Source organism: Enhydra lutris, unplaced genomic scaffold, assembly GCF_002288905.1.
Source record: "Enhydra lutris kenyoni isolate GAN:26980312 unplaced genomic scaffold, ASM228890v2 scaffoldscaffold35, whole genome shotgun sequence".
NCBI lineage: Eukaryota > Metazoa > Chordata > Mammalia > Carnivora > Mustelidae > Enhydra > Enhydra lutris.
Genome location: NW_019154119.1, coordinates 1,768,508 through 1,792,655, shown reverse-complemented (window position 1 = coordinate 1,792,655; position 24,148 = coordinate 1,768,508). Strand labels below are relative to the sequence as shown.

The following is a 24,148-nucleotide window of genomic DNA, read 5'->3' as shown; positions in this document are numbered from 1 at the left end:
TGGAATCACTACATTGTACACCTGAAACTAATATTACACTGTATGTTAAGTAATCGGAATTTGAACTAAAAAAAAAAAAAACCAAAAACCAAAAAAAAAAAGCAAAGTGTGCACCTTGCACCTGGGTGGCTCAGTCAGTTAAGTGTCTGACTCCTGATCTCGGCCCAGGTCTTGATCTCAGGGTCATGAGTTCTAAGGCCCACATTGGGCTCCCACTGGGCGTGGAACCTATTTAAAAAAAAAAAAAAAAAAAAGGAAATGCAGGTCAGGAGAAATAATCTTCATCATAGCCATTTTCTGCATCATGCTGTTAAAGAAATGCAGTTAAACTTTTTTTAAGTAGCCTTTTTTTTTTTAAAGATTTTATTGATTTTTTTGACAGAGATCACAAGTAGACAGAGAGATAAGCAGAGACAGAGGGGGAAGCAGGCTCCCTGCTGAGCAGAGAGCCGGATGTGGGACTCGATCCCAGGACCCTGAGACCACAACCGGAGCCAAAGGCAGTGGCCCAACCCACTGAGCCACCCAGGCGCCTCTTTAAGTTGCCTTTTTTTCTTTTGGTATATGTATATGGGTGTTAATATATGTCTGGATTTGTGTGACCCCCATCACAATCAGGAAAACAGAAGAGTTCCATCACTCCAAAAAACTCCATTGTGCTACCCCTTTATAGGCACATCTTTCCCTCACCCCTAGCAACCACTGCTCTCTTTTCCATTTCTTCCTTAATGGATGGATTAGTGGCAGCTATCACATGATAAATATCTTATCAAATATGATATCAACTAAGAGAAAATATGAGAAAAATCAAGTAAGATAGTGTATGTGAAAGTGCTTGGCAGATAGAGGCATCAGGTACTTAATAAAAAAATCGCTTTATACATAATATTAGGTCAACAGGTGAGCCTTAACTGGTGTCTTCTATCGAATCAACTTTGTGTAATCTTTAATAGCTTTTTTTCTCCTTGCTAAACTAGGCTTTTAGGCTTTGTTCCATAGCATCCTGATTGCTGGAAATCTCTGTTTTAATGTCTTTTAACCTCCTGTTCCTTGGAGAAAAAGTGAATAATACCTACCTTGAAGAGTTGTTAAAGTAATAAAATGTGATGATATATTTGAATATAAATACATAGACACGCATCTGTGTCTGTGGCTTGGCCCATAGTAGGTTTCTCTGTCAATATTTTAAGATAATGTTTTATAAATAATATAGTTCACAGTTACTTTTAGAATAGTTTGGTAATGAAATATCGTGTCTTTTTGATATCTAGTTGTTCTTCCTACCCCCTCAGCCAAAGCTTTTAGAGTGGGAAGGTTGGTTCTCAAAGCATTATCTTTGTGTTTTAGTAATTTCTGGAAAGTTTTTTGGAAATGTGTCAGCAATTTCTCTGCTTTGGTTTGGAGGGAGAAGTACCCAAATCTATTTAACTTTATCATAATATTTCAGGGTTCCTTTCACATTATGCCCATTTCATAGAATATGATTTTTGAAATTGACGATTGGGACATATGGACTGAATCTTCGCTAACCCCAGTACTTCCTTTAGAGCTCATATTTCTAAGCCCCTAATGTAATAGTGATTTTTGGAGACGTTTTAATCTTTTTCTTAAAAGTGAAGTACATATAATTCTGAAAAATAACATCCTAGGCAGTAGGGTATAATTGCTTTTCTACAAATTTAATTATTTAATCAAGCGCAGAAGCAGATTTAGAAGTTTCTGTTCTTGCCTACAAATTCTCATGTATGCTGTCTTTGTCATTATTCTTTGTCTCCTTATTAGTGTTCAAAATATTAATAGAATCAGTAAATTATAGAACTGGAAAGAACCTTTGAGATCTTCTAGACAATTAATTCCTAATTTTATCTAACCCAAAGCTCCCTTTTTCATAATAAATATTTTGTAATACTCTCTTTAGTGTCCTGAGATAAAATTAATAGTAAATGAAAATTTTTAGTCACATAATTAAAATAAATCAATTTAATTCCCTAACTGTAATATAAAGCAAAATAAAAGGAAAATAATTTAAAATATAATATGAGGTATGATTATTTCACAAGACAAAACCAGAACACACCACAGAAAAAAAGCATTTCTAAAATGGCCTTAAGGGTATGCACTGCCCCAAGGAGAACCACCATCCGGACTCTGGTCTTTTTTTATTCCCAGGTGAAGAAGATGGGGGCGGAATGAAGGGGCAGAGGGCAGTGTTGGCCTGAGCTTGGTGTCACTTTTGCAGAATGGCAGAGTGGGATTGCCCGCAGAGCTTGAACAGGAATCCCAGGTTTTGTGAGTTGCTGTGCTGCTCTTTTGTTGCTCCTGACTTCTAAGAGGGCAGGGAGCCCAGTGATATAGTTATTAGGTAAAAACTTTGCTTCATGGTTTTTCTAAAAATTTGTATGAAAACATTTTTCATTTTTAAGTGAGGTAGTTAACTGCATTTTATTCTTTGCTTGTTGCTTGCTGTGGAGGTACTAAGCAGTTGGCTAAGGGAAGCCCTGTGGTGGAGTGACCGCGCACTGTGCCTTTAACCTCTGGCCCCGCCCCCGCACGGAGCAGCTTCTCCTTCATGAAGCTTCTCTGGGTCTTTCTTCTGGACAGCATGTAGGTAATGGACATGTTGACTTGTGTCTAATACCGGGAGGACATCCTGTAGTTTCAGAGATACCGCCAGAGCTCCCATTTTCTGGCTTTTTGGCCTGAGGCACAAACCTGTTTTTTCATCTGTAAAATTCCTACCTTTTCTTTCTCACAGGTTGTCACAAGGGCCAAATGAAGAGGTGTCAAGGGAGGTGGTAAACTGTATAGCAGATACAGTGGGTCCATGCTAACTAAAAGCCTCGCATCCTCCCCCTCCAAGATTATAGAGAATATGGTCCTTTTTTCATACTCTGATCTGAATCTTATTTCAGTTCTCGAACCCAACAAACACCTCCCTGCCTGTGAGACCTGGAATGCCACACATGTGCCCTCCCCAGCTCCCATCTCTACCTGATCGTCCCCTGGTGTGTATACACACACACACACGGCCAAAACCAAAGGTTTCATAACATCTATTACAGTATCACTGCTTACTTTTTTGAGTATTGATTACCCTGCTGGATTGTGGGTTCCATGAGAATTTTGTATTCTACCCTATATACTTGTGTTGTAGGTAAAAGTGATATTTCCAAAATATAGTCAAATTGACACTCAGGGAAGATGTGTTGTCTTTATCCTCCAGTCTCAACCCTCTCTAAAATCATCTGTTGTTTCTAGAGGGCCTTGCAGTAGAACACAACGGGGAGCCGTCCCAGCACCAACTAGTTTCATTTCGTTTCCTCCCTTCATCCCTCCCTCCCTAACTCCCTCCCTTACTTCCTTTAGGTTTTATTTATTTATTTTAGAGAGAGAGCATGGGGGTGGGGTGTAGGGACAGAGAGAGAGGGCGAGACAGAGAATCTCAGGCAGAATCCCTGCTGAGCCCGGGACTGGATCTCCTGAGCAGAAATCAAGAGTTGGACGCTCTTGATGCTCAACCAGCAGCACCATCCAGGTGCCCCTTGAGGGAGCAGTGTCCCCCGTAACTTCTGGAATGTTGCTTCTGAAGTTTTATGTGGAATTCTGTAGTAACTCAACTGCTGCTTTTGACTTTAGACTGTACATTGAGTTCTTTTTTCATCAAGATTCCGGGTAATCAAGGGTAATTATGTTACAGAGGAAAAACTGAGATTTTGTTTATTTCATGTTAGGCTTTGCGTTAAGAACTAATACTTTGGCAGAGTTTTACTAAGCATCTGAAAGGCATATTACTCTTCTGTGCATATTTTTGTTTTAAGTAGAGTGTAACTTACTCTTTTCTGGCAGCCTTCTGACTTTGTAATTTTTTTCTCTTTACTTTTTGGACTCCATGCTTGTGTTTAAGTGCAACAATTTCATTTTTTATTGTTGATTTCCTGAATATGTGTTCTTGAATCTTTCTCATCACTCAGCAGCTATGCCTCATTAATCTAAATCTGGCTTTGTTTTGTTGCTTTTATGCTTATTTTGTTTTTCCTTTTTCTTTTTCTTTTTCTTTTTTTTTTTTTTAAAGATTTTTATTTATTTATTTGACAGAGAGAGATCACAAGTAGACAGTGAGGCAGGCAGAGAGAGAGAGAGAGGGAAGCAGGCTCCCCGCTGAGCAGAGAGCCTGATGTGGGACTCGATCCCAGGACCCTGAGATCATGACCTGAGCCGAAGGCAGCGGCTTAACCCACTGAGCCGCCCAGGCGCCCCTTGTTTTTCCTTTTTCTTAAAGCCTTGTCGACCATATTCTTCACAACCCCACTTCAGTGCTGCTAATTTAGGGTGCTCATGTTAGTGGATATCTATTACCTTGACACTGTTTTGGAGACGATATAGGTGTTTTTCTCTGCCTGGACCGTTGATTTTTTCCTTTGTTTTACAGTATGGCATTTGTCTTGTGCAAATGTAAAATGGTTAATTGGAAAGAGCACACACTTTAGGGTTAAATGGATGCACGTTTAAATCCTAGCTCTGCTACCTGCCGGTTAAATTTGGGCATGTGTGAATATTTCTGATTCACTTTCTTCAACTGTGAAAAGGGTATGCTTTTACCTACTTTTCAGAATTGTGAGATTAGGAATATTGTATGTAAAGCATTTGATAGAGTATTTTCTCCTTGTGTCTTTTAACAGTCTCTGAAAAAAGAGGCAGAATGTAATAGAGGAGAGGCCAGCTGGGTGTCAGCAGTCCTGGCCTGCCCCAAGGGCCCTTCTGTCTCAAAGATCATGTGAGTTTGTGACTGACTGAAGATCATCTGAAGAGAAAACAAATCACTAGGCAGTATAGATGGGAAGTTCTCTTAGCACTAAGGAAAAGTGATCTGATCTCTGTTGCCTCATCTAAGATAAAGGTTTGCCTGGGCCACTGGTTCCAAATGATGTTCTTTAATATCTTTTAGAACAGAGATGTCCTGGTGAAGGTGAGGGGTGGGTTTGGGGGTGAGGACAACCCTGACCCATGGCCGTTCTGCTGTTTTATATAAGACTTTTTGGTGAGATTTTTGAATGAAGGGTCCTATAGCCAAAAAGATTTCTAAACCAGTATACTAAATGATCTCTAAAGCCTCTCATAACTATGCTTTTCCATGATAGGTGATTTTATAGGCGGTGTGGTTTTCAGAGATGTCTTTCAATATTATTTTATGCATTATACTGTTCTGAAAACTACTCCTTGTTCATCAGATAGAGTAGTTCTACAAACAGTTTTAAAAATCCTATAAATATTAATTACTGATCTTAAGTCTTCATGAGCTTCTGTTATCAAATATTTTTATTGGCATTCATATTAATTTCTCCACCTGTGTTTTTATTAATGGCAAGAACATGCTACATGAAACACTTTAAAATACGTGGAGAGATTTCCAGGATCATTCTCCATCTGTTATTTATTTTGATTTTTGCAAGTCTAGGGAAAAAAAGGTCACAGAAGTAATGTTTTAATAGCAAAACAGATGTTCCAGATATTAACCCTGTTGTTATTTGTACAAAATAGACTTTTACACATGAACCAAATCTCATTTTCTTTCGGAAGAAGTTAGAAAAAAATGTATTATACGTTTGTAACATTCACTCAGAATTCCATGACATATGAATAACAGCCATGTTTATGAAATTCAGTCTGAAATACCTTCAATCAAGATTATTTGATTCCATTCATATTAAAGAATAAAGATATCTCAAATGTTTTAAAAATAAAGCCTGGTATAAATAAGTACAAATAAAATAATATTATAATATGTAATATTTCTGCCTTTCCTTGCAGTATTTTATGGATTTTTTGACTTAACAACTTAGTTTTTTCTAGAGTAGTAGTGTTATATGATTTATCCTTGGTTCTGCCTCATTGCTTAGATACTTGATAAATGTGTTTTCATAAATGACAATTACACAGTATAGTTTCTGGAGAGTTAAGAATGTCTCCAGAATTCCTTTACAATAGAAGACCATTTTAGGCTGCTATTCAGTTGTTTCTCTAAACCAGTAGTGTCTTAACTTTCTTTGAATTTCAAACCCCTCTGATACAAATTAGGGAGCGTCTCTTAAGAAAAACACACTTATGTAAATTAGCATACAATTTTAGGGGGTTTATGAACCTTTGAATACATCCCATGAACCATCTTTGGGTAAACTGCCCTTTGTTTTGTGAAGAGTAAATTGAAGAAAGGAAACATTTAATTTTCTTCTTTTTCATTTTGCTTGTATCAAAAGAAAATTACTGTGAATGATAGTTGACTTTATTTGACAAAATGGTAGTATTTTTATTGAGTTTATATTAATTTGTAAAACATCTTTTATTAAAGATAATTAACTACATATTTTAAAAATAATGTGATTGGTTTGCGTTTTTTTGAGGAACTGTAATGTGTGAAACAGGAAGGAAAACATCTTATTCCTTGTCCAGTCAAAACACTTGGTAGATGCTGCCCTGGAACAGTGGTATTTTATACCTTCTAGTGAATACCAGTAATTTACATTAGAAAAGACAAGTTACTGATGTCAGAATGTCAGCATCTTTTACATATGAAAAGCACTGGGCCAGTGTTTCAATATTATGAAATCCCCATTTGATGCTGCTTCTTAGTGGCTGACTCTATCTTCAGTGGTTTATTATTAATGGGACCTCTCCAGTCCCTTAGTATAAGAAACCTTGGCTCGTTTTTCCTTTTGAAATAAACGTTACTGGGATTTTTTTTTTATAGTGTGAAAATAAGACTGCACAATTAAGAAAAATCTCAGTGTCACTATGCAAGGATAGTCACTGGTAACATTTTGTCTTGTGTCTGCGAGGCTTTTTTCTGTTCAGAGATTGTATGCCGTCTGTCTAGATTTTGGTTGCCTGTTGTACTCTGGCTTTGCTTGTATATGCTCTTTTTTCTAATATCTGAGGTGGTAATTATTTTTATAATTTCTCTTTTCCTTCAACATTCATGGCTGCTAGGATAAAATGGTTAGAGTTACTCGAATCTTGGTAATCTCCCAGCTAATAACTTTTTTTTTTTTTTAAATAATCTACATACTGTACAGGTCTCCCATTTCAAGGGTAGCATGCAAGGCAGTGGTTTTATTTCTTTTTTATTTTTTTATTTTATTTTTTAAAAAAGACTTTATTTATTTATTTGACAGACACAGCGAGAGAAAGAACACAAGCAGCGGGAGTGGGAGAGGGAGAAGCAGGCCTCCCGCTGAGCAGGGAGCCCCGTGTGGGTCTCCATCCTAGGACCCTGAGATCATGACCTGGGCCAAGGCAGAAGGCTAACAACTGAGCCACCCAGGCACCCCAAGGCAGTGGTTTTAGAATGTTCAGTTGTGCAGCCATCACCACTGTCTAATTTCAGAACTTTCTTCTACCCCCCCACCCAGACAAACTTCATACTCATTAGCAGTCACTCCCATTCCACCTGCCTCCAACCCTAGGAACCACTAATCTACTTTTTATCTCAATAGATTTGCCTCTTCTGGACATTTCATGCAAATGAAGTCATACAATATGTGGACTTTTGTGACTGGTTTCTTTCACTGAGCATTAAGATTTTCAAAGTTGTCTGTGATGTAGCATGTATCCAGTACTTCATTTCTTTTCTTGTTAATGGCTAAACCCCTTTTGTTTATCCCTTTATCAAATGAAGGACACATTTGGGTTGTTTCCACTTTTGACTTATGAATGGCACTGCTGTGTACAGTCATGCGTCTGTTTTTATGTGGCCATGTATTTTCATTGCAGGTAGGTGTGTATATATCTGGGAGTGGAGTTGGTGCTTATGTGCTACTGTAACATTCTGAGGACTATAATAAGTAATTTGACCCGAAGATAGTCTCCTGAATATCAGGTAGGAGGTATAAGAGAGTTGTACTAACCAGTCTTTCTGAAATGGTTTCATATAGTAGTGTTCCACTTAGCGTGGGTGTATGTGGTTTTAACTTTATATCTTACAAGGAAAGCTTATATAACAACAGGAAACTGTTCAAATATGATAAGTGTGCTTGCCATTTACACAGAAAAAGAATTAGTGGCATTTTCATTTAAAAAAATGCTTGCTGTTAATAATTCATTTTGTTTGAAACAATTTGGAAGAAACAAAACCCAACAGAAATCCTGAGACTTTCGAAAACATTCTCATGACTAACCCAGTCACTGCACCGTGTGCACCCTGAAGAATTTTGTTGAGAGGTAGCCTGTTTGCCTTTCTTTTTGTCCTAGCTTAACTGACCGGTATCCTTCCTCTAAGCCCAGCCCTCATTTGCACCTTAATTCCTTCTTCATGTTTTAGTTGGTTGCCTTAGCCATCTATGATTCTCGTCTAATGGAAAGAACACTGAGCTGGTGACTGGAGTTGGAAGGTCTTAGCCTAGCTCCAGCACCACCTGCTGTGCCACTATAAGAGCAAGTCAGGCCTTTCTGCTCCCCACTTTATTCATCGGTATAGCAAGAGGATCATCTGTGAAATTGAAAGATGTTTAAAGCTCAGTGATCTTAAGTCTAGCTCTAGACTTAAAAGATTTTACAAATTGGTTGTCGAATTTACTGATTTTTCATGAATTTGGCATTTAGTATATACTTCCTTGTATTGCTTCCATCCCTCCTTTTCAAATGTGTCCTCTCTCTCAACCTAGATGATAGGGCCGAGGAGGGTAAAGACACTCTTCTTCGAACTACCTTGCCTGAAGATGGTTAGTGTTTAATAGCGCATATATTATTTTATATGAGTTTTTAATGACTGTGGAATGACTCTAATTGGTACTTATTCCTGTTTAAATGATCAGAATTAAATGACCAAAATAACTTGGTAAATTTAGACAGCTATTTTAATTTTTTCCTTTTTCTGTCTTTTTAAGAGTATGCTTTTGATTAAAGTAGCCATGGGGAGAGTCAGAAGTGAACATTCTGTTTTTAGAAACTTTTAAAATAGCTGCTTTCTGCTGGAACTTCATCCTCATGAGATTTTTATACACATATACTCACGGGCTCGTATTTTGTGTATATGAAGAGTTTCAGGAAGCTCCTTGCTCGCTTTCTGACAGCTGTGGGCCCCATCGCTTAGTTCTTTGCACATTTTGCTGGTTAGCTCTGTGTCTCATGAAGAGAACAGAAGAGGAGCTTAAACTTCAAGTTAACAAAGATAAATGCTATAAAATAAATAGATGGTGGTTTTGAGGGACTTTTGGGGGTCCCCATGTCTTTCTAGTTTACCCGGGGTACTTTATCATTCCTATCTCAATGTATGTTTTTAATTGTGGCTTTTAATTTGTGAAAATTTGAGTCTGAAGTATGACAAGCAGTAATGCTAAGAGGTTTTTCTACCTCAGCATTTAATCATTTTAACTTTGATTACGGGACCATGGAGCAACAGGCATTACTGACATGACTGACAAGGTGACCGACTTTGGCTACCATGACGTTGACATTGCTGCATTTTTCCTTCCTCCTCTTCTGTTTCCCTTTCCCCCTTCTTTCCTTTTTTTGTATGTAAGTATCAAATGGAAAAGTCTCTTTTTTTAAAACATTACAGAAAGGTTGTTTCTCTTTGACTACCATCCTTAGTCACAGCCTCTACCATCTTCATGGAGATGGCCATGGAAACGTGTGTCCTTACAGAAACACTTATGTGTATTTACATTTATTTATATAAACCATATAGCCTAGAGTTTTTTCTTCTATGGGTGTGGCTCCTCCCTTTCAGAAATGGTATCACAAGTCTTTTTCACTTAGCAATACATCTTGGAGAACTGTTCAATTTAGAAAAGACAGCTTGACCTCATTCTTTCTACCTGCTGCCTGGTGTTTCCTAATGTTGGCTGCACCACTGTTCAGCCCTTCCCCCATCAGTGGGCATTTCTGTTTCTGATATTTTGCTTACAGACAATGCTGTGGTGAAGCATCTTTGTACATGCAGTTTAGTATTTCTCTGGGGTAAATACTGACAAGGAATTCATGATGGCAGGTATATTCAAAATTATTATAGCTTATATGTGTTACTATAACTCATTAGTTTGTCCTCTGAAATTTATACTTCTTCTAGTGATAAGAGGAAAGACACCAACAAATGATTTTTAGAATATCAAAGGCAAAACTTAGACATCTTTGCCAATCTGGTGAGAAAAAAATGTTATTTTGTTTTAATTTGCATTTTCTTGAGAATAGGTTGAGCATTTCTTTTTTTAAAATTTATTTATTTTAGAGAGAGAGAGAGAGAGCGCAATCCCATGTGTGCACGTACAGGCTGGGGGAGGGGAGGAGAGAGAGAATCTCAAGCAGACTCCCTGCTGAGCACGCAGCCCCACGTGGACTTGATCCCACAACCCTGAGATCACAATCCCAGCTGAAACCAGAGTTGGACATGCAACTGACTAAGCCACCCAAGGGCCCGGAGCATTTCTTTATGTGTATTGACTATTTGTATTTTCTTCCTGAGGACTGCATACATATGAACAATTACCTACAAGGTATCTAAATTATTGCATATATAACAGTTTTTGGTAAATACTTCTTGGTAAATATTATTAAAATATACATACAGAAAAGTACATATGTTACAAATGTATAGCTCACTGAATTTAATAAAGTGAATACATCACATGTAACCAGCACCCAAATCAAGAAACAGAGTATTACTAAAATTTCTGAAGCCCTCTGGTGCCCCTTCCAGTCACTACTGCTCTGCACCTCCCAGATAACCATTAATGTCACTTCTAATTTTATAGACTATTTTTTCTCTTTTTGAACTTTAGACAAATAGAATCATACAGTATGTACTCTCTGCTTCTTTCTAGGTGTTAACTTTTAAATACATTTTAAGTAAATGAATTGCATCAGGATTTAGAGAACTATGTTTGAGTATTTACACAGATAATTTCTTCTCACTAAACTTTAACAAGAGAAAATTGTATTATTTTAACTAGATGTCCTTGTGTGGTGCTAAGAACTCTCAGTGGACCCTCTCCCCACCAAAGGGAGTTAGCAGACTTGTTTACTGAAATCCAGTTGATTGTTGAAAGTTATTCTTGCTTCATTTTGAGTAGATCTAACTGAGGTTTGACCCCATTCTTCTCTTGAACTGTCTGTTGTGTTTATTAGAATTGGTAAACTGTGGTTTTATTTCATCTAACTAGATGATCTTAACCAGAATGCTTACTTACCTTGCACCTTCTTCTAGTATCTGGGAGAGTATCAATTGTCTTGAGCTGCTTTAGGAAGAGTGAAACTGTAGTTTTTCTCTTTCCTGTTGTCATCTGTGTCCTTTTCCCAAACAGGTAAAGGTACCAGAGCAAACTTTGTATGTTATCCTTTCAGCTTCCTCTGCCTGCCTCATGAATGCTTAGATGATACGGAAAGGTGTTTTATGTTCTCTCTCTTTGGCTTATTTTTGTTAATTTGTGCCTTTTGGTAATTTGCTTATTAAAAGAGTATACCTTTTTTGGGGCACCTGGGTGGCTCAGTGGGTTAAGCCTCTGCCTTCAGCTCGGGTCATGATCTCAGGGTCCTGGGATCGAGTCCCGTGTCGGGCTCTCTGCACTGCGGGGAGCCTGCTTCCCCCTGCCTCTCTGCCTGCTTGTGATCTCTGTCGAATAAATAAAGAAAAATCTTAAAAAAAAAAAAAAAGTATACCTTTTTATCTTCAGCTTATCTTGAACATAAATTCTTAAGTTATCTAGTGATTTCTTAACACTATAGTAGACACCAATTTTTTTAAGTAAAATAAGTAAAGGTGAATAAGGTTACCAATGGTGACAGTCTTTTAAATTTATTTTTATTTAGTAGTCTGCTTCCTAAAAGAATAAAAGACATATATGATAATACCAGTAAGAATAAAAAGATTATAAGAGGAGAAAGAGATAATAATAACACAAATCTTTGCTTCTGGAATTGAATGTTAAATTTAGCCATGAGACTCGAAAAAGAACAAATACAGTTCTCATTGGGGAATTAAGCAGCAAACCATTTCATCAAGCAAGACAGATGTGTGTATGTTACTAAATTCTGAAAAACGCAGAAATGTTCATCAGAATCAGGTCATGCAAATTAATAGGCATCCAGGGATTTAAAAATTTTGCTGGATTTAAAAGAAATTAATCAGCTCAAACATATTTCCACTTATGTTTATGAAAGAACTAAATCAGTGTGATTGTGTCTGGGTGTGAAGTATTCATCTAGCTTGCAAGAGTAGTGGATAAAGAACATTATTCTGTCATTATTGGTGAACATATAAGTAGGCACAATGCTTAAGAAATAGAATATTGCCAGTATTAGAAGTCTCCTGTGCTCCCCCAATGACAACTATTATCCTTTTATGTTAGTCATTATTTTTCTTTAAAATTTCATCCCCTGTGTGTATATGCTTCAATATGTGTGTGTGTGTGTGTGTGTGTGTGTGTGTGTGTGTGTGTGTGTGTATGCATTTGAAGTAAGCATAATCTGTCATTAGATGAAGGCTCCTAGAGGTACAGAATATCTGGGTAGTAGCCTGATCTGAGTGTCCCACAGCATTGACCAGATCCATTTCTGGGGAAGGTCGTGGGCAAATTCATGCATAAATGAGTCCTGAAAAACCACAGTGCATGGCTCACCACAGTCGTGGCATCTGGCTGGACTCTGCAGGTTCTGGCTCTCGGGTAGGAATGTATTTTCTGTTCCTAATTCTCCATGCCCTCCCTCTGTCTCTCAGGAGTAGGTCAAAGCAGAGTACTTATAGTAGATAAAATGAGCGTCATCAGCTGGCCTGTAGAAATTTTATCAGAATGTGTTCAAGAAGCCAAGTGTAGATTAGAATCTGTGTCAAGGTTCATACGGGCATTCTGTCCTTGGTTCAAAAAGATAGTCTGCTTAGGAGCAAGGAATTTGGTGATAACAGCTTTCAGAGGGTCTTTCTTTTGAGTCAGCCATCCCTTATTTGGACTGGATACCTTCTCTGTCTTATGCATGATTATCATCTTAGGATCTGCCTTCATCTTGGAGGTTCTCTTGATCTTTCACCTTTGTGAGATCTCTTATTTCCCATGTTTCATCTCTTTGTTTATTCCTTTGTTTTAAGAAACTCATCAAATAATTTCTTGAAAAAAGATTGTATGGGAGGTTATTTTGAGATTCTGCATGTATGATGATACTGTTCTACTAGCCCTACATTTGGCTAGATGGAATAATTTTCTTGAGAATTTTGTAGGCATTGTTCTTCTGTTTTCATCCTGCTTCTGGTATTGCTGTTGAGATCTAGCTCTACTGAGAAGTCCAAAGCCAATCTAATTTTTGATCCTTTGCACCTGTTTATATCCTCTGTAGAAGTTTTGTAGAGTGTCCTTTTGTCTCCCCGTCCTGAAAGTGACAGTGCTGTCCTTTGGTGAGCATCTGTTTTCATCAGCAGGCCCTGATAATGTGGAATGTCACATTCACCAGCTTGGGAGAAGTTTTGACTTATTTTATTGCTGATTTCTTCAATTCCTCGCTTCTCTCTTTTTAGCACTCATGATTTGCATGTGGGACCTCCTGTCTTGTCTTGGTCCTCTAATACTCTCTTTACTTCCCAGCTCTTTATTGTCTTGACTTTTGGGGGGATTTTCTCAGCTTTATTTTCCAACTCTTGAGTGTTTAATTTTTCCTAAACATCGCTATGTTGTTAACTTCCAGTAGCTCCTTTGTTCTCTGAATGTTTCCTTTCTTTGTTTTATTTAACAAAGAACATGTTTTTGTTTACTAGAAGCAGTATATGTCTTTCTGAAATGTTAAAGATAGTTTTCTTCTTCTTGAATAGTTTTTTCCCTCAAGTATACTTTCTTCTTAGTCTTTAATGTCATGGTAAAGGCCTTTCTCAGATGGCTCATTATCTGCTCACAATAAAAAATAGGGGACTTAAGCCAATTAGGAGTTTGTATGTAGGTGAAGCTTCCATGAACTCTGGGCCTCACTGGAGGGTGATTTAGGTGGACCATTTATTAAGGAGCCCACAGTGCTTCCGTATTTCATCTTTCTTCACAGTTCTGTCAGCTCCGCAGAGAAGTGTGCTCCAGTAGTCTGCCTAGAGTTGTGCTGTTTGGTGCAGTAGCCACTCACCACGTTGAATGAGTGGTTCTTCGGCTGAATTAGCCACATAGAGTGTGACTGTCATACTGGACAGCACAGCTACTGAACATTTCCATCACTGCAGGAAATTTTATGGGAGAGTGCTGGAGTAGGACTGAAATCTTGTTCCCAGCCCCCGGAAAGCCCAGTGAGGAAAGGCTGGGTCTCAGGTTTAGGATTCTCTATGTGTGTGGTCACTTAATCCCACTGTGTATCCCCTAGTCCAGAAGGCTAGTTTTACTTTCTTCAGAGAAGATAAGGCCTAAACAGTATGCTTAATAACTCATTGTCACTTTCATCACTCATTTACTTTTTGGCCTTTAAATCTTTCTGGTACCAGTTCCTCCACTGCATTTTCTGGGAGTGCCCCTGGTTAGAGGTTCTTTACCTCACCTCTCTCAGTATGAACAGTGTTAGGGAACCAAGTCCCTTACCTCTTTAGCTGGAAATACCACTGATATTGTTGATACATTACTTTTGAGGCTCTTGTTTGGATTAGATGAGAATGTAAAGTGCCTACTTTAAGACACTTGACATGATCAAAGTAGAGAGGTCCTTTTAAAATACGAATTTACAACTCCACTATGCATCTAATTTGCCCCACCATGTGCTTATGAGGTAAGTAAAACAGAATAAAGGACCACAGAGGTTCGGATACTGGACCGTTGACCAGATATTATTACTACCTAAATGATTTTTTTTTTTTTTTAACCCAGTCTTAGAGTAATCAAATTTTGAGTTTCAGGAAAATTTTGGAGTATTTACATGTTAAGGACCTTTAGTTGCTCATGAATAATTAAATCTGCAGGCATTGAATATGTCACTGCCAAGAGCCTTCTGTAAAGTGCCTGGCAAATATTAGGTGCTCAAAAGGTAGGCCTTTGAGAATTTTATCCAGCCTCTCCATCTGTAAGCATCCGGGTTAAGTGATATGGTCGTGATCATCAGACTCTTGCTTTGTGGGAGCTGGGTCAGATGGTCTTGGCTCACAGACCGCTCTGCTACCGGCATCTTTCAATGCTAGGGTTTTTCCCAACAAATTTCATGTACTGCCAGTTTTAAAGGGAAAAGAAGCTGATTGCTTTAAGGTTTTTAACCAAACCAGTCCATTCACTCCTTGCATGGATGCCTATATGCACCATTAGCACTTATCCCAAAATAGGTGTCCTAGGCCTTAGGTTTTTTCTTGGTGACATGTCAGAGGTGGTGTTCTTGGCTCTCCTGGCCTGGGTTTGTGTACTTTGTCCCTAGGACCTGTGCTGTGGTGACTCCTGGAGCTCCCCACTGTGTACATTGTATCTCATGAATATCTGATGAGTTACAGTCCCCTGCTTAAGCGGTGCTGTTTCAAATTTCCGTGACTCTGCATGTTTTGTTTTACTACCTGGAATAATCTTTACCTTCCCCAACCTCACATCCTCCAAGAGCCCAATGCATTTTTTAAATCCCTTTTAATAGAGTTCCTCCGGCCTTCCTTTGCTTTAGCCTTACCACAACCTGCATGCTCCGCTCTATCCTCTGTTGTGGCGCACAGCAGGTGGAATTGCAGCTGTTTCTTAGTCTACCTGTTAGACTCTGGGAGCAAGGCTAGTTACTGTTTCAGCTGTGAGGTGATTACATAAGGACGTTTTATGAAGGAAACGAAATTTCCTTCCTGAGTAAGAAACTAGAGGTATCTGGGCTATGGGTTTGTTAACTCATCTTCTCACCCCCACCCTGCTCCCCGTTTGGGGTGCTTCCAGTTTTTGGCGGTTACGAAATGAATAAGCTGCTGTGAACAGGTATACAGGTTTTCGTGTTGCCGTAAATTTTCATCTGTCCTGGACACTCAGTAGTGGGGTTGCTGGGTTGTATTATGAGCGCGCATGGGACGTTGCCTGCCACCCTCAGTCTGTGTGAACTCTTACTCTGCAGCATCCTCGTTAGCACTTGGTATCGCCAACTTTTCTATTTTGTTTTGTCTTTTTCAATTTTAGCGATTCTGAGTAAGTGTGTAGCCGACCTAATTGTTAACCGTAGTTGTCTGTGAAACCTGTGAGAGTTGGAAGTAGGCAGAATGGAGCTGGATTTAAATACAGAGCCAGGGAAGAGTTCCTGAGAAGGCGATTGAGAGACTGCGAGGTTTATGAGAGCTTGGCATGTCTGTCATACCCATAGTGTTGTCCCCAAGTGACGAGCACAGGGCCTTGCGCCCACAGTAGGAATCTCTTTGTGTGTTTATTGAGTCATTGAACAAATGATCCAGAGGTTAGGGAAACCTCTCTAGGGAAACCAGGAACTGGATGGAAAAGTAATTTTAGATTAGACTTGGCCTGAGTAACCCCAGTATGTTCATGGGACACATCTTTTTATATCTGCGTCTTTGTTTACAGATATGTTTAGAAGCTGACTCAGGTCTCTGATTCCCAGCCCCTCAGTGGGAGGGAGGTGGCATCGTATCTTGGTAGAGAGTGGAAGGCAGCAAAGACTTGATCTGTCAGCTGGTTAGGGGGACTTAGGAAAGCAAGTCATCGTGATTCTGGTTCTCCGCTTTATCGCTATAAAATGAAAAGATTTTATTAGATGATATCAGTATCTAAAGGAAATACAATATACATAGTTAAAGGAGCTTAATCACATCAGATGACAAATAGTTTAATAAGCAAGGAAAAAGCATGTCTGAGGCTTTGTTGGATATGTACAGAGGGAGTTGTGAGCCCAGCTTTTTAGGGAGATTAGGGGTAAGTGTCCAGACAGCTAGTGAAGGGCTCTTGGGCAGAGACAAACAGAGCAACAGAGGTCCTTAGAGGGTTTCAGGTAGAGGAGCAGCACTGTGGATTGTCTTTTTTTTTTCCTGGTTTAAAAAAAGCTTTCCCATAAAGACTGGGGACAAGCTGCCCAAGTGTCTTCTTTCCATGCAAAGGGCCTCAGAAAGCGAGGCTGAGGGTGCGGAGTAGCACCCGGGCGAGTCAAGTGTTGGGCCCCTGCTCTTCAGCGGTCTTTCTCTCCACCCTCACTCAGAAATTTAGATCGAGAGTTTAGCAGAAATCCAGTTCTCAGATATTCATTCTCTTTGTACTCGGAAGGATGTTGTACGCATACTGTCAAGTGCTGGTAGAGGTTTAAAAAACTACTACATGCCCGGATAAACTTGAGTCTGTGTTAAGGGATTTGACCTGTTTTATTATTTGTCTGACATTTATGAAAGCACTTTGACATTTGAAATTTTATTTGTTCCCTGTTCTGAATATTTAAAAGGAATCACAAGTCTTGATCACTGGAATACCTTTTGTAATATAAAAATTTTAAAGCCATTATTGTTTTCATAATTTTAATGATTCTAACAGTTTTATTATACCTAGGCAAACTATATTTTTGCTCTATGGTGGTTTAGGTTATAAAATCAAATGTGTGATTATTCATTTTAAACTGTGTTTCCAACAGTTTATTTTAAAATGTCAATACTAACTGTTTCTGGTTATGAAGACCCTGAAAGTAATCTTTTGGCAAATAGTTTAGGAAAGTGAGGAGTCTGACTTTTGCTTTATCTTTCAGCTTATAAAAAAACAAAAAACAGTTTAAGATGAGTTGCCTAAAGATACTACTTTTAGGTTCTAATGTGAAGGATTAATATTTCTAGGTTTTTAAAAAAAATTAGTGCACTCTAAGATTGCCAACCCTTTTAGGCAAAGTCAGTCTTAGGAAGCTGTTCTGTAATTCTTGGTCCATTAAGTCTACTTTTTACAGTAGGATATAAAAAATTTTGGAATATTTTAAGGTTTGTATTGAGTAACTTCTACAGGTTTTTGTTAATACTAATAACCAGTTTAAAAAAAAAAAAGGTGGCTTAAGTGAGACAGCCTTTTTTTTTTCAAAGGTTTGACATTTATTCTGATAATATTGATTATATTGATTTCTAATGTCCTGAAAGTTTGTTAGATCTGTAGGACATGTATGAGGGTCACCTTTATGGTATTGGAGCTCTTATAGTCTTTATTCGAGCCTTTTCTGTAGCCCTGTATTCAAAGATTATTTTATGTGTTTTCAATTTGGGCAGTTATATGTATAATAACAAAATACATTTTTTTTTTTTTTTTGTATCTTTCAGAATCATGGTGTCATGGAAAGGGATTTACTTTATACTCATTCTGTTTTGCGGAAGCTTTTTCGGAAGCATTTTCATGCTGGGCCCCTTTTTACCTTTGATGCTTGTAAGCCCATCTTGGTATCGTTGGATCAACAACCGCATTGTGGCAACCTGGCTCACGCTGCCCGTGGTAAGTCACACGTCAGATAAGGAGATGGGCTCAAAGTAGCCCAGCTGACCAGTTTTTATTTTGTTAGAGTTGGATTTAGTCAGATGTTAAAATAAACATAAATCCTTTCTGGAGGAAATACAGGAACTAGAGAGAATTAAATATAATTCATGTCCTTGAAGTAAAATATCTAAGAACCATATTCCAAAATTAAGAGCTTCTTTTATATTCTTCATGAAGTTTATTTTCCTTCATCAGAAATTATTACATCATTAGTTTTGTATTTCCATTTATTTTACGAAATAATGGCAAAAATTAACATTAGATACACTATTTTTTTGAACTTTTGATATTGATGTGATTAATTTAATTCTTCTCAGTTAAAACAGAATTTTATAATAAAGTGGTTTCCCATCTGAGGGCTAGAGTGACAACATCTGTAAGGTAAAAGAACGCACAAAATGTATAGTAAGATTCTTGGAATAGACCGGTATTTTCTGCCAGGTCAGTGCATACAGCTCTGAGCGCATCTCTGTGATTCTGAGCTTGGCAACGTCCTGTAGGGTTCCAGTCCATCCTCCTCCCTCGTCTGGATTGAAGCTGCTTCGGCCCTTCCCTGTGGCTGCTAGTCAATAGTGCCTTCTCCAAAAGTGGGTGACACCATGCATTGCCTTTATCTTGAATAGGCTCTGTTTCCTGAGGCTGTTCTGTTCCTTCTTTTTCCTGAGCACCAGCTAGAACTTACTGTTACTGGGTTTATGGACAGTCATGGTGGGGGTGATGAGGATATACCAAGAGGGACTTCTCTGCTTTCAGTTGCTGAAGGATCTTTTTCCATCCTTGTCTTTTGAACTGTGTTGCGCGTTTCCCCTCAGGCAGCCTGTCCTTGTCACATCTGTGGAGAGGAAAGTCCACTAAAGCTGTGGACTTCTCAGGTGGAGGTTGATGGGGAGCTGTTTACAGTGCACCCTTTTCATATTTTCAAAAGGACTCCTGTGGTGACTAGTTTTAAGAATTGCATTTGTCCTTTGTCAGAGGTTAATTTTTTAAAAAATTATTCAGGTATGTGTTTTATGAAATGTGATAGTGTTTGACTAAAAGTAGTGTCCCCTATCTCTCCCTGTCCCTCCCTCGTCTCCTCTTCCCCCTTCCTTTTCTGTATTTGCACTTAATCTACAAGCACAAAGAAAGGACCACAGCATAACTGGTAGATGATAAATAACTATAACTGGTATGGTTGCATATTTAATCCAGATTAAGGAGAAGAATTGCAAGATTGTGTTGAAGGGTAATGATGGTCATAGCTGTTAAGCACTTCTGTGGCAGATACGGTGCTATTAATAAATACTCGAGGACGCCTTCATTCCAGGCACCACTATTATCCCAAGTTTACAGAAGCGGTAGAAGCTTTGCAAAATTAAATGATTTGCTGAAGGTCACATGCATAAGCAGAGCTGAGATTAAATCCAGTTTGCTGCCATTAGAGCCTTAGGTGATAGGAAAACCTTGAAGGATTGGTCAGGGTCACATGGTCCTTGACCTTCCAGTGGTAAGAAATTCACTGGGACCTCCTGACTGTTTCAAAAGAAGAAGGTTTCGAGTTCTTTCAAGCCAGGGCATGCCTCAAGGGAAAAAAATTTGAGAAACTGTTAACTACTAATAAAATCAGTCTCAGTGGCATGATGATTTCTCACAGTGCAAGAGGAAGGTTGGTAAGGAATAGTCCTACAAAGCCTTCGAGAAGCCAAAGACCGAGGTTGCTGAAGTACCCGGAACAAGGTACATGAAATGAGTTGTGCAATATTCTCTCCTCGTCTGTTTTGAAAGAAAATGACATGTACGTATGTAAATGTTTATATATGTGAGATATGTGTGTGTTGTGAACACAATTGAGTCACCACCTAGGGACCACATAATGTACCCTTAGCCGGTCACAGTCCACCCGAAGTTCCTATTTACCACCTCGTGTCAAATGGAAGAGTCGGGATCAGGTAGGGCTTTCATGCTCGCCTCCTTGGTGCTACTGCTGCTGGCCTGATACATCCACTTGCGCAATAAACTCTGGGGTGAGTGTTACAGCTTTTCCCTTTTACTAGTCCTGTGTCTTTCAAAGAAATAGTATGAGAGAATATAGTCTTATATTTATCTAAGTATTTTCCATTTATAGTATTCTTTATCCTTTATTAGAGTTTCTGTCTGGTATCATTTTCTTTCAGCCTGAAGAACTTCCTTTAGCTTGTCTTGCAGTGAGGGCTCCTGTGGATTAATTCTGTTTTCTAATAGTTGAAAATTTCTTTATTTTGCCTTTGTTTTTGAAGTTCTGTTTGCTGGCTGTGAAATTTATGGGATGACAATTTTTCTTCTTTCCATACTTTAAAGTTCTACTGTCTTGTGGTCTCCTTGTTGTTGATGAAAAGTTAGCTATCCTCTATTGTTGCAGCCCTTTTTCTCTGGCTGCTTTCAAGATTTCTTTCCCTGTTGTGTTGTTTTTTCATTGTTTGCTTGTTTTCAGCAGTTTGGTGATGATATGCTAGGTCTAGTTTTCTTTGTTTATTTTGCTGTGTTTCATTGGGCTTCTTAGATCTGTAGCTTTGTTTTTTCCACTTTGGAATGTTTGGGGCTCGTATTCCCTCACTTTTTTTTTTTTTTTCCTGCTCCATTTCCTCTCCCCTCTTCTGGGACTGCAGTTGCGGGTGTGGTAGATGCTTACGTTGTTGTACAAGTCACCAGGTTCATTGACCCTCTCTTCTGCTGCCTCTATTTAAAATACCATACTTTCAAGTTCTAGAATTTATATCGGGATCTTTGTTGGTTTCATTACATTCTGAGCTTTCTCATCTGTTTAATTCATCATAACCTTATTTTCCTGTAACTTAGCTGAGTGGTGAGTTTCCAGGGCAGGAAGCAACAGCCACCTTCCCTATTTTTTTTTTTTTCCTCCTGTAGGAAGTACATTGCATCAAATATTTGTAATATTCTAACATTATCAGTATGGATACTCCTTATACATTTATGTAAAAATTCTTTTTCCTTTCATAATAGAAGGAAGGACTTTTTTGGTAAGTTTTGTTAACTGTTGTTTATGTCAAAAGTAATCAGCAGGATCCTGGACATTCATCCAGCAACTATTTGTTAAGTGTCCACCATGTGCCAAGCCTATTGCTAGAAGGTGATGATGAGCAGGACAGATAGGACCTCTGACCTCGTGAAGGTAATAGTGTTCTACCTCAGCCATCTTGCCTAGTTGTAGATACACACAGCTTGACTAGTTTGTCTTTCATTCGCCTGAGAGACTGCCTCCTTTGCTAGACAACAGAAGGTAACTTCTCAGGCCATGAATTTTTTAGAGGTAGATTTTAAAATTAGCTTTAAAATGATGTCCATTGTTTTATTGCGGCTTTCAAACAGACCATTTAATATGGAATACTCGTTTTTATGGTGTTGCTTACCCACTAGTAGTACTTATTTACAAAATGAGTATTTCTCCATCAAATATCATATTTATATTAAGTAAAATAAGCACATAATGCCCAGCTCACATAAGCTTAACTGTCATAAGTACATATTTCTAAGAAGTCCTCTACAAGCTACCTGAATGTTAACTAATTCCGTTTATAGTCACTATAAACCAGAGACATTTCATTTTGAAAACTTTCAACTTTTTTCAAGTCAATTATATAACTTTTTAAAGATTTTTATTTTATCATCTGTAAAATAAACTGGAGTAGATGATCTTTTGAGAGCCATTGCTGATTCAGCACTGTGTATCTGATTCTAAAACGTTTAGAGGTAAACGATTTTTTGGTGATGATCATACATTGCTTTACATTTTATTTAAAGTTTTAAATTTTCCAGTGTATAATCTTTTGAATATGAATCACATTTTTGGCTACACCTTTCTACCAAAACCTGAAGGGTTTTGAAAATTTTCTTGTAGTTACTATGTTGGTAGGAGTCATTGCAGTTGCCATGCTTTAGTGTCCAATCAATCTATTTTCTCGGAGAGCCAATATAAGTGGAGTGCTTATTGGTACAGACATTTGATTTCAGTACTGACCTTACCACTTTCTAGTCATTTGAACTTGGCGGAACTACTTAGCCTCCCTAAACTTCTCTTTTCATTTGAAAAACAGGGGTTCTAATACTGCCTACTTCCCTCAGGCAGTTATTCTGATGAGCGAATGAGGTAGTGAATATAGCTTTTCAGAATACAGTGGCTTGAGTAAGGTAGAACTTTATTTGTCCTCAGGACCACATGGGCAGGGTAGCTCTGCTTCCATGTCATTCAGGGACTCAGATTCCTTCCATCCAGCCTGGCATAATAATACGGTCAGGACTGGTCACTACCACTTTTTTGCCCCACTCTGCAGGAAGTGGGTCTGGGAGGAAATCCAGAGCAAGGGCTTTCCTTTAAATCAGTGAATTACAAAGAGCACCTATTTCTCTTGCTCACCCCATTGGAGGGAATGGCTGATGGCTATAATAACATCCGGGAAATACCGTCTTTCCTCTGGGCAGCTAGGTACATAACTAAAATCTGTTACTCTGGAAGAAATGCTGGACTTCACTAAACAAATTCTGCCATAGCTGCTTCTGCTGTCACTCTTAGTGCTGGTACTGTCACACAGCATTACACTACACACTATGGTACAAGTCTATATACAACTCCAGTTGCATGCAGTAGGGTGGATGAGCGAAGAGTGGAAAGATAATATGTGTGTGTGTGTTTTTTTTTTAAATCTAGGGTTACCCTCACCCCTGTTGAAAGTGAGAGGAAATGTGAGTGGTGCTATATTGAGTGTCATTCTTGTGTTTTAAATAGCATGTAGACCAGTCACTTCATCTGATGGTCAGGTGGAAAAAGCTGTTCTAGCATTCTTTAGAAAAAAACTGAGCTGGATTTATTGATAATGTACTGGTCTCCTGTGAGGTACATTTCTGTGAGATTTTCAGTGGTCAGTTTCAGCTATTCCTGACTTTTGCTCTGAGAACTTAACACACAGGCAGAATTCAACAACCATCACTGTAGTTTTAAATTAGTATATATTTGAAAAAATTTCTATTACCTGTTTAACTCACTGCCTTGCTTATGAGTAAGGGCATATCAAGCAGAGTCTTTCAGCTAAGAAATTTATAGTTGAATGCTTTACAGCTAAGTCACAAAAATTGTCAGTGTCTTTTATGATCTTTTATTTCATACTTTTACAAGGTGCTAAAGAAGTTTTTATTTTGAAGCAAATAGATTTTTTTTTTTTTTTTACCCAGAGGGAATTTAGTCTTTTCTCAGCTATACATGTACTTTACTTTAAGCAATCCCAAACAATTAAAAAAAAAGTTCACTAATAATAGATTAGGTAAATGGATTTAAACAAATTACTGCTTCACCGAAATAATCATAAGGCGATCTTTTTTGTAAGCAACTCTTATGCATTAAAATGATTTTATTGGCAAGATTTTTCTTCTCTTACCATTTTTAAGGAGCATTTTGCATTTTAAATGAGGTCCCCCAGTAAAATCTTCTAGAATCTTAGAGTTAGGCGAGACTTAGAGGTCACCTCGTCTAACCTATCTGTGTAAGAATTTCTTCCAGAACAGTCTGCAGAGTGACCATTCTCTCTTGGTACATCCCTACAGCGGGGAGTGTAGGTCTTAATTCATTTCATTTTCGGACAGTTCGTTCAGCATAATCACTATTGTCAAGATCAGACTTTGCATGTGCCCAGAACACTTTTTGCTTCTCAAAGTTGGGAGTCTTTCCAATGGTCCAATTGTAGCTAATAACCTGGGATTATGTAAATTATTTGGAGTTCTGTCCTTTC

General features: G+C 38.3%; 1 protein-coding gene across 1 annotated transcript in view; it reads left to right on the top strand.

Moving 5' to 3' along the window:
- The window catches only part of LOC111154185 (lysocardiolipin acyltransferase 1), a 177,903-nt gene that overhangs the window by 43,104 nt on the left and 110,651 nt on the right, over positions 1–24,148 (top strand). Inside the window, exon 2 of the mRNA XM_022513629.1 lies at positions 18,182–18,350. Coding sequence (XP_022369337.1) covers positions 18,186–18,350 — 165 coding nt within the window. The 5' untranslated portion in view covers positions 18,182–18,185. The remainder of the gene's footprint in view (positions 1–18,181; positions 18,351–24,148) is intronic.